The 10,947-nt window shown below is 45.1% G+C and overlaps 1 protein-coding gene across 28 annotated transcripts in view; it reads left to right on the top strand.

Annotated features, from left to right (window-relative positions):
- The first annotated feature begins 261 nt into the window (after positions 1 to 261).
- CAMK2D (calcium/calmodulin dependent protein kinase II delta) overlaps positions 262 to 10,947 on the top strand; it is a 118,083-nt gene continuing 107,397 nt past the window's right edge. For 27 of the 28 annotated variants that reach the window (XM_027658965.1, XM_027658962.1, XM_027658982.1 and 24 more), the window contains exons 1-2: positions 568 to 808; positions 1,452 to 1,546. In XM_027658965.1, the coding sequence (XP_027514766.1) occupies positions 744 to 808; positions 1,452 to 1,546 (160 nt within the window). In that variant the 5' untranslated portion in view covers positions 568 to 743. Of the gene's footprint in view, positions 317 to 567; positions 809 to 1,451; positions 1,547 to 10,947 lie in introns of those variants that run through there. The other variant, XM_027658961.1, reaches the window with a different exon arrangement.

Below are 10,947 nucleotides of genomic sequence, written 5' to 3'. Positions count from 1 at the left end.
CGTGTGTGCCCCCCGCTCGCGCCTCCCCGCAGCCCGGCGGGGTGTGACGTCACGAGGTGCCCGATGTGTGTGTGTCCCCCTCCCCGCACGCGGCAGGGGCTGCCGTGACGTCACGGCCCCTTTGCCCGCGAGCGCTCCCGCACGCGCTTCCCGCCGCCGCCGCGCGCCCCCCCCCGCCTCGCGCCTCCCAGGGGCGCGCAGGTGCACCCGCTCCCCTCGGGGCAGCGCCGCGTGCGGGAGGGAGAGAGAGAGAGAGGAAGGGCCGGTCCTGCCCGCTGCCCGCTTCTCCCCGGGTCTGCCCGCTCCGGCAGCCAGCGTGAGTCCCCGCTCGGTGCCAGCCCCGTCCCCGACGGCAGCGAGCCGCGGGCCGGGGTCGCTAGGGGGAGGCACGGCACCGGCGGACGGGCTTAGGCGCTGGCGGGGCGGGGAGGGAGCGCCGCGCCCCCCGCCCCGGTTTTGCTTTCCCTTTTGCCGCTGCCTTTCTCCCCGGCGGGCGCGGGGGAAGCGGGGAGGACGCGCGTTTGTTTATTTATTTATTTAGTTATTTGTTTGTTTGCTTCTCTAAAGGGCGAGGGGAGGGGAGAGGGAAGACCGGAGGAGGGCGCGGAGGCAGCGCCGTCACCAGAGGAGGCGGCGGCGAGGAGGAGGAGGAGAAGCCGGAGCCTCGCCTCGCCTCGCAGCCCCTCCGCCGTCACCGCCTCGCCGTCCCCGGCCGCCGGAGACACCGGCGGCCGCCCGTCCTCATGATGGCCTCGACCCCCTGCACCCGCTTCACCGACGAGTACCAGCTCTTCGAGGAGCTCGGGAAGTAAGGACCGGCCAGGGTGGGGGGGGTGAAGGCACCGTGGGGCTGCGGGGTCGGTGCGTGAGCCGCGCCCGGGGCTCCCTGAGCGCTGCCGAGAGCCCCGCGGGAGCGCCCGGGCTCCGGCCGTACGGCCCCGGGGCGGCAGGGGGGGCTCCGGGCGGGTGGTGGGGAGCTCTCACCTGTCTTTATAATTATGTATTAATTTTTATTTATTTTTTTTTTATGACCGTGAACTATTAGGGTGCTGCGGGCGGGGTAGGGGGCGTCTCTGTCCGTGAGGGGGCTCCCCCCAGCGGCGGGGCGGGGGGCGCAGCCCCGATCGCCATGTTGGGTGTCACCCCCTCCGGTGTCACCGCCGAGGGGGACACGGGGCCACCGCCACCGCCGCCCTGTGCCCCCCCACCCCCCCCGGGGCTCCGAACGCCCGCCTGCCCTCGGCCGCACGGCTTCCACCCCGCAGAGTTCTGGTGAATGAAATCAATGCCGACCGTCACTGCCAGAAAAAAAAAAAAAACAGAAAATCCCTTTCTATTTTTTTGGGGGTTTGATTCTGTCGACATCACGCCCCTCCGTGCAGCCCGTTAGCCGGTAAATGGCAGTGGAGTGTTTCGGTGGGACTGACGCTTGCCCGCTTCTTGGTTTCTAGAGGGGCGTTCTCCGTCGTGAGGAGGTGCATGAAAATCACCACAGGACAAGAGTACGCTGCCAAAATCATCAACACCAAAAAGCTCTCGGCTAGGGGTGGGTATATTTTAACCTGGTGTTTATGATACCTCCTCCCTTTTTCTTGCATTCATGTGCTAAGTGTTAAAAATGATGAAAATAGGTGAATTATTTAATAGATTTCTTAATACGTTTTTAACTATCGTTTCCCTTTTTTGATTTTTTTTTTCACTTGATGCTTTTTTTTTTTCTGTATTGAACATTCTGTGGATTGACTGCACGGAGGTTGCTGTAAAGCATGTCAAGAAAAGATGTGCAAAACCAGTTAAACGTAATGCAGCCTCTTCATTTTTGTGTCCAAGTAATTTGAGTATCAGCAAAATGTTGAGTGTCAGCAAGCATTTTGCAAGCTGATATTTTTGCGGAGAGGTTGGTAAATAATAAGTTTCCATTGCAGATTTTATCTTAAATACTATGGTTTTACTGAATTTTCTGTTTTTATTGCACCTAACCACGAGCATCAAGGCCTGTCTGACTATGAACGTGTGAGGAAAAGCCTACTTTTACCTCATAGTAAACTTTCTAGTGAGATGAAAGCTATGCCGAGGAAGAAAAACATCACTTTTGAACTAACCAAGGAATTCTGAGGAAGGGCTGAACAGCGTTACTGTTCCAGTGCTGCTGCACAGCTTGTTTCTGCCTTCCTGGGATGTGTGTGTGTTCCCGGGAGCTTGTCAGTATCAATGGCCGGGTTGTCAGGATACATTGTAGGTAAATATCCCCACGGCGTGGGTTGTTGTTGTGGAAAGGAATTCTGAATGGTGCCGTGGCAATTGCTGTTCAATTCCCAGTCCCAGTGTGAATTCCCAGCCCCAGTGCTTGTGTTCGGATGTCCGGGATTAGGGACCTTAAGGTTATCAGTGTTTTGATACGAGTTTGTGGTGTGGTAAAGAACATGGGAGTGAACAAGCAAACAGTGTCAGAGTGGCAGTCTGTTCATGGCCTGGTTTGCTTCTGACCCGAAGGAATCACTGCAGGTAAATGAAATTTAAACATAAAATATTGCGTAGAACATAGTGGCATGTTCTGTTAATACGCTGTTCTCTGATAAAGATCTTTTAGCATCACGTCACCACTCTTATTTGCAGCTGATGAAAGTTGTGTGAAAATTTACTTTTTGCTGAATTTTAGTCTTCACACTCTCACTATGAGGTTTGTTTTCCTTTATTTTTCAAAAAGTACTTAAATTTAAATATTTTTTTTTTAGAGTTAGGAGCTTAAAGAGAGGGAGGTTAAGAAATTCATGATACTCGAGATAAAATATTTTCACAAGTTTGCTTAAAACAAATACTTTTTTTAATTTGTTAGAACAATAAGGTGATCTGTTGAATTTTGATGCTTAAAATAAAGCACGACATCCTGTGTGATTTCACAGATCTAAGTAACTTTCCATAGCAAGATCAGCACCAGGTGCCAGTTGCCAACTGACCCAGTGCCACGGGGTGTATGTATGATGGGATAAATCCTGGAATGCTGGGCTAAATTGGTAAAAACTCAGTCTTTTTAATTAGTCATCATTTGGATGGTACTGCATTTCAGGCTTTAATTTTTGTACTTTGTTCATGCAGGGCCAGGTTGGTCCTTGCTATGGTCCAGCAAAGAGTGGGAACATATTTGGAAGAAGCTGGCTCATAAAATGGAACGAGGCAAATTTCACACAACTTTTCCTATAGGACATAAAACCCATAAAGGAAGGGGCTGCACTTCAAAGCTGGGCTGTGAAATATCCTTTCTTATCAGAACATGTGTGATGCCACGTCCATGAATGCAGGGAATACCTTCCCCTCTCTGTTTCCAGACATCCCAGAAATGTTGGAGGTTTTTTTGGGGAGGTTGTTTTTGGTTTTCAGTGCTTTGACATCCACTAAACAGCTTCCAAAAAGCAAAATTCTTGGAAAAAAATCTTCTGATTCTTATTAGGCAGTTCTTTAATTGCAGAAAGATGCCCTTGAATGACGCTTATGGTGCCAAAACCGAAACACTAAAAAGCCTCAAACTGTGATACTTTCTCCTGGCTGATGATAGGGGTGCAGTTCATAAATAGGGTGCTGTTTTTCCAAATCTAAAATTTTGTTTTCCTCCATTTGAACTGCTCTGTGAGGAGGTAGCAGTTCACTACTGTGTTTTGTGCTTGCTCGAAATACCAGTTCCAGTGTAAATCAGTGGGTCAGCTTCATCTGTGAGCAGAGTTAAGAGGTTGTTCTTGGCTTGGAAATGCGTATCCCTTGTACAGTGCCTGGCTCTCTTTTAAACAAAATGTCAAATCTGGGTCTTCTTTTGTCAGATTGAGGAAGAGCAGTGTTAGTGTATGATGTGGCAGAGTTGAGGCTCTCAACACTAAATGAAAGCTGAAGGTCTCTTTGAAATTAGAAGTTATTTACTGCATTCAGCCCAGTCACAACAATACTTGTCTCCTCAACCCTCCTTCACCTCAGCCATGAATGTTCTTGGAGATTTATCCAAATCCTTACTTTAGCAGTCCTTCTAAACTGAGGAACTGATCTGGGCACAGGCTAATGCCAGTGAAGATGTGTTCTCATCTGTTTCCTTGTATAGTTACAGGGAAATTTCAGGCTAATTGCGTGTGTGCAGAGGCATGGGATTGAGCTGGAATTTGGAGGGGAAAGGAGGCTGGGTCCCCTTTTCTAACAGGAGTAACCTTTGTGCTTTTCAAGTTGATAGTTATATTTATATACTTCTGGTTCCGTGCTTTTCTGACTTTAGCAATAGAAATAATACATGTTTGCTATTTAAATCTATTTCAGTGTAGCAAAAACGCTTTTGCCTGTTAGAACAACATTTATTCTCCTCTTGAAGGACCCTTAAGCTGCAATTCAAAGTTCTGAGCTTTGACTTGGCATTTTCTAAGTCAGCTGGAGTGTTAAATTGATACTAGAATATCAACAGCTAGTTTTGTATCAGTAGAGTATGTTCCAGGCAGGCTTGCCCAAGTTGATTATGATGCTGATTTTAAAAGGAGGGGAAAAAAAGGTATTCTCTAAAATTAAGTGCAACAGTGAACAAGTACAGAGAAAGTTAAGAATAAAGTGAAGAACGTGTGTTTGCTGATTCTGGGTTCTGTATTGTGTCATCTGATGAAGTCCCTGGGATTTCCTTACCACTCAGTGTGTGCTGTTTTGGTCTTCTCTGTGTTGTTTTGGTTGTTTTGTGCTTTGTTTTAAGTGTCAAAATTCAACAGATCACCTTATTGTTCTAACAAATTAAAAACCATGCAGATAAAAGTGAACTTCTGTAAGGTGGCTTTACTTTCCCCCTGTGTCATAGTTTGAGAGCCCCAAATTTGTTCCAAATACCAAATAATGAGCAACTTGTCTGTTTCTTTTTGTCATTATCTGTACATTTTTTAATCTTCTCCTTTGAGAGTCTTCTGGCTTTGGTCTGAATTGATTTCACATAAACAGATCAATTTTCTTAAAAGGTTTGGCCATCGTTGTCTGTCTTAAAAAAAAAAAAAGGAATTAGACCAGTGTTTCAAGTGTTTGCTTCTCTGATTGTGCTTGAAAAGGTGAATTGCTGATATATTTTCACTGGGTGTAATTCTTGCCGGTAACTCACAGTGATAGTTCGATGGCATCTGTGAGAGGAGGATCACGTTCCAGTCCTTTTCCTTTTCCAAGGAGCTTTTGTAGAAAGACTGGACACACCTCTCCCAGCCCTTGGATTGCTGCAGCAGAACTAGGAGCACTTTGTTCATGGGAACAGAAGTAATGTAAGAATCAGCTGGACGATATCGCTGCTCCTGAGCTTTCAGGGACCAGCCATTCCATCAGCTTGCAGCTTAGGAGGTGTCACTGGGGATTTACTTTCCTTCTTAGCAGGAAAGCTCCCAAATCTTTTTCAGCATCTTTCCAATTCTTCCAAGAGAGGGTATTTGCTATGAGCTTGTGCCTGCAGATGTGAGGCATAGCCAGAGGTGACCAGACCGATCTCACTGACCTGCACCAAGAGGCTGCAAACCCCACCCTTTGGGAGCAGTTGGGTGGCACTACGGAACCATCAGGCTGTGGGAAGAGCGTTTCAGTGTCTAAAGCTGTCCAAGTAGGGCACCTCGTGATCCCTACAGTGATTCAAAATACATTAGGGAGATGAATGAAACGGGAAGCACACAGGGTAGTGTTTTTCATCGCAGCTCTTCGAGACGCAGAGATAAACGTTTCTGATGTGTCACTAGAGCAACATTTCCTGTAGTCAGGTAGCCTGTGTCAGTCAGTGCCAGATGTTTGACAGGAAAGCAGGCTCTAATAAGCCTTCCTGTACTCTATGGGAGGAGAAAATAATTCTTTCTAATCTAGCTAAAGGTGTTAATCCCTGAAGTGCACATTTACCTGGGCGACTTCATTGCAACACACGTCTTTTTAATGCTCGTTTCTGTTCTTACGCACGTGTGACGTTATTCCGAGTACCCTCCTTAAGGGCATCCAGTTGTCAGTGGGGCAGTTGCTGTCTTTGTGAAGACAAGAATTAAGCTTGGGATTTTAGCTGCAGTCTGTTTCTCTGTTAATTACCTGTCATTAAGAATGTTTTGAAACTGGTTCCCCCCCCCCCCCCCCCCCCTGTAAGAATGCTCACCTGCTAACGCGTGGTTGCCCCTTTTTAACGTTTGTGCTTGATGTTTTGCGTTCAGCTTAGTCATGGCGTTCTTTTCGGTTTGACACAGTTGTAACTCAACGTGTTTGTTTGCGTTTTTACCTGCGAGTCTTTTCAATTGCAAATTACTGTCATTTAGCAGGCTACTGGTTCTGTTAAAATCAACTTCATTCACAAAACTCAGGCTAGTAGAGAGGTGAGAGTGTTATTAAAAAAAAAAAACACAAAAGGGATTTTTGGTTAGGTGTTCTGTTTTGTGAAGGTTTGGAGCTTTTGTTGGTTTTAATGAAAATCTGAAGAGCCTTCAAATAGCAGTGAGAATGAGGACTTTAAATCTCTGTGGTGAGTGTTGGTTGGTAGTAATTTATTCTAACAGTTCCAAATAGGTTTGAAATGAAATGTCCTGGCAGTTCATAGTTAAATTATTCATAGCAAATACTATGTGATTTTCATAATGTCACTTCTGGGTTTTTTGCAGAGGAGTTATTTTCTCTCTCCATTGTGACTGGTGTTTCTCTCAGAAAGGGAAATTCTCCTTATAGCTCATATACAGTGCTGGGCCTTAAATTGCATAAGAATTGGAAGATTGCACATATTACTCTGGCTACCAGTAAGGCTTGTTGCTGGTGTTGAAAAAGTTAATATTGGGAATAAATGTCCTTGATGTGTAGCTACAAAGCTTGGAGTGATACTCTAAAAACAGGGCTTCTAGGTTATTCTTAAAGTGGAAGTTTGTGGAAAGGTAGCCACTGATGGCAATGGATGCATGAGCCAAATCCAGAATGTAAAATAACTTGGGGAGGCTTGGAGAATTAAAAAGGTGTTTGTCAGCTCGTTAGGGAAGGGGAGGAAAATGTACATAAGAGAGGATTCTTGGGGACTTATTTGGCTACTACTTTCCTGCCATTTTCTGTCAGAAGTTGCAAAGTTTGGCGCTGACTCTGTTTTTGTGTGTTCACTTACTGCAGTCTGGAGACTTAGCTGCACATCTGAACAGCTGCACTTCCAGAATTGCTTCTGTTGGGAGAGAAGGGTGAACTAGACACAGGGAAAAATAGAAACTGGATACCTTTTACTGAGCTCCCACATCCTGACACTGAAATGTGGATGTGTTCTGTTCCTCCCAGTCTGGGAGAAGTTGTGTTCCCTGCTGATGTTTTACCATGTCCAGGATATTGTACTTCCAAGACTGGATTCCTGGGGGGTTGTTTCTGCACTTCATTTCAAAACCTCTCATAGTCTTCAAACCCAAGTAAATAACAGTGGTATTAAAGTGAGAAAGTCCTGCCATATGTAGGCAAATGGTATTGATCCAAATACTGCACATTATTTATGCACTTTCTCTGGTTATGATTATGGGTATGCGAACATTTATTCATTACATTTATTCACACTTCTGTGATTCAGAGGTTAGGGGGTTGATTTTTTTTTCTTGTTAAATTTTTTTTTAATTAATTGGGAAATGTCTGATTGGAGAGACTGAAATAGAAGTCAGTGAAATATTATGCTTTACAAATGCATGTAGTGCCAAAATAGTGCTTTTTGTGTATCTGTCCTTCATTTGACCTCCTGAGAAATGTAGGCCAGGGTGTTTCATATGTCAGGGTCCAGCTTCCTCCTTCATACACATTTACTGCACATATGTGAAATACTTTGTAAGGACATTGGGGGGATTTTTAGGAGGTTATGTGACAAACATAACTTCTTCTGTGCATTTGAACAGGTTACTAGAGAACATAACCTTAACTGTGGTAGTTCATCGTGTTTAATTCCTTATTAAAAATAATTATGCCTTGAATTTGAAGAAACATCTGCTGTGTTTTGGAGAGGCACAGGAATCCAATCTGTCTGCTTATTCCTTGGATGTACTGAGCTCTGTGTGTATCTTTGAGAGCATGTTTGTGCAAACTCCTCCTCTGTTTAATCCTTGAATCATGAGAAATGCCTTGTGCTTGGCATCAGAGAGGGGGGAGAATTTGTGTGACATGAGGTTGGTATTTTCTTCCAGGGCAGACAACTGTGCTGTTACCTGACATCATTTTCTAGATTGGTGTCAACTTGGTCTGAAATTCATCCAGTTGCAATTGTTTGAATCAGAGAACTCGTTTTAAAGCTGTGCAGCCCCTGTTAATTCCTGTAAAGCTGCTGGATGTATTCTGCTGAACTGAGTTTTTACTTTATTTCCCTTCAGCCTGTTGCTTCTAGATGCCACTGGGTCGAAGCAGTAGCTACAGCAGAGTCAGAAAATCCAGGAAGGAGCAACTTCTGCAAATTTGCAAATATGTCTTATCCCTGATTGAGCTTTTATTCTAATCCAGGGCCTCTTTAGTGGAAATTTGAGAAGTGTAAATTGTGCTGCAGCATATATTTGTTTTTCCTAATTAGGTTTTTACGTCTAGAGAATGATAGTTAACGTGCTGAGCAAGCTATTACAGATAAGGCTGTGCAACTGTTGGTTTAAGTTGGTAGAAAGGACCTTTGCCTACCTGGTGGGTTTGAGGTAAGTTCTGTTATGTGAATTCCTGACCTTTGGTAGGCAGCAAGTATTTCACTGGAAGCTTGGAGAGCAAAACATGCAGACTTACTTTAAAAAAACAACCCCCCAAACCTCTCAAATGTAACAAAGTAGATTTTAATAATGGAAATGTGATGCCGTGGATATTTGTCAGTCGAGATGAAACATTTCATCTTGTGGTAGGAGGCTTTTTTATTTTTACCAATAACCAAGAATGTATCACTGCTAAAGGTATAAAGTCAATATCCTGGTGATGCTTTCCAAGAGAGCTCTCTGGCATCCATAAAACCAGAATTAATTAAGTTCTGGCAGTCGCTTTCACCTTGAATATAGAGTGTGCTTGTTGTAGAGGTTCACAACTGTTCATGGGGCTTTTTCTGCTCAGTTGCAGCCAAGGCAGTCATTTTGGGTTGTCAGCTGGACAAGTCTCTCCCATGTGCTATGTAGGGAGTTGGTTGTTTTTATTGTGCACAAGTTTTTACTCTGCCAACACGCAGTTGGCAGTGCCATGGCAAGCATGGCTGCAGTCACCTGCCACTGGCTGGAGAGTTTGCCCTAAATCCACTTGAGTCAGAGGTCAGATGTGCACAATTAAAAACCGCAGCATCTGATCTATAACCAAAAAAAGGCATGAAGTGAGTGTTTGCTGGGCCGAGAAGCAGCTGCATGGATTCTGACAGCTGTCTATTGAAGGATGTCTCAGACCCTGGCAGTCACACACGGTTGGCATGTGTGTGGTCTGCAGGCAGGTTTGCAGCCCTGCTGAACTACTCTCCAGCCCTGTGGCCTCCAGCTGGCAGCTCCTCACCTGAAAGACTGGTAATTAATTTGTCCAGCACTCTGGGCAGGCTCTGGCTCACGTGGCACAGGGCAGGCTGCCACACACACTCCTTCCCTGTGCTCCAGAGAGCACTGCACCTTGCCCAGCAGGAAGATTAACAAACCCTGGTGCAGATGGAAAGGGTATCACACCTCTGCTGTAAAGTTTCATCATCTCGGCACGTGAGAGGAAGGGAAACATAAACTCAGAGCATCAAAGCTCATATTTGTGGGCAGCAATCTACTGCATGTGCTTCCAGAACTTTGTTCCTGATGTAACTGGGGTCAGGAACTGCTTACTCGTAAATTTTCCACAATGGGAATGCAAGTGTTGGAGCAACAGTCACGTTGCATATTCATGTTGCTGCACGAACAGATGGGGTTCCTAAATAACATCCATATTTGACAATCTGATGGGATTCGCCAAGCCTAAGCTTTCCTTTAAATTTTAACCTCTTGGAGAGATAGGTTTGTGATTTAATCAGTCGAGGGAGGCCTTCAAGTTATCTGTATTGCATAGCAGATTTCAAGCTGGTGCTGAGGTGTGATTTTGGTCTGGGAGACTTCCTGTAGGAGTGGTTTGCTCATTAGGGTAAGTGCTCGCCCAGTTCAAAGGCTTCTCTTGGAACCTTATTCATTTGGTGGAATTTGCTCATATCCTGCAGGAAGTGAAGATGTATATTGAGTTTTAACACAGTGTAACATGGGCAAAGTGGTGCTGCTGCCTTGCAGGGAGGATTTTGTTCTGTAGGGCAGGTGACCTTTGGTTTCCCTCAGGGCAGCTCCAGGTGCTGCTGAACTTTGGTTATTAAAACTCACTCAAAGACCTGCATTACACCCTTTTTTAGAGACAGATGTCACTGAAGTTAAGTGTCTCCAAGATGCAAATAAATATCAGTATAGAAGTCTTCAAAAGCTACATTTTCCCATTGTTTGTGAAACACTGTAGCTATGAAAATAAAGGTCTCATCTTGGTGCTTTTTATGCTGTGTGTATTGCTTTTTAAAATCAAAAAACCTTGAGTGTGAGGTAGATTGCTTTCTATTTGCTTTACACAGCATGGACAGCTGGAAATTGTGGTTAGGGTTGCACTGATATGTGCTCCTGGGACTAAATACCTTGTGGATCATGGCATAAAAACCTTCTTTTTTAAGGACTTTTTAGAATCACCCCTCCAAAAGGGGGAGGGAGAGGGGGAAGGGATGGAAGAACTTCCAAAACCCAGATCATTTTTTATACCTGTAGCACCTGATGGTCTTACATAGCTATTGCATTTTTGGGGGTAAGAAGAGGAAGAAAAGGCCATGGGTACAGTGTTCTGTGCCTGTGTGCACGTGCACATGTTAAATATAGAAAAAGATCTGACAGAGCCTGTGTGTACCCAGCCAGCTTGTTTGCTGCTGGAAAATAATTCATGCTAAAAGACCTATTAATTAAAGTGGTTTTACTTGTAATGAGGGCAGGAATTGGTGTCTTT

This window comes from Corapipo altera, unplaced genomic scaffold (genome assembly GCF_003945725.1).
Source record: "Corapipo altera isolate COAL_440 unplaced genomic scaffold, ASM394572v1 255, whole genome shotgun sequence".
In the NCBI taxonomy this organism is placed as follows: Eukaryota; Metazoa; Chordata; class Aves; order Passeriformes; family Pipridae; genus Corapipo; species Corapipo altera.
The sequence above is the reverse complement of the archived record's forward strand: the minus strand, read 5'-3'. Positions and strand labels throughout refer to the sequence as shown.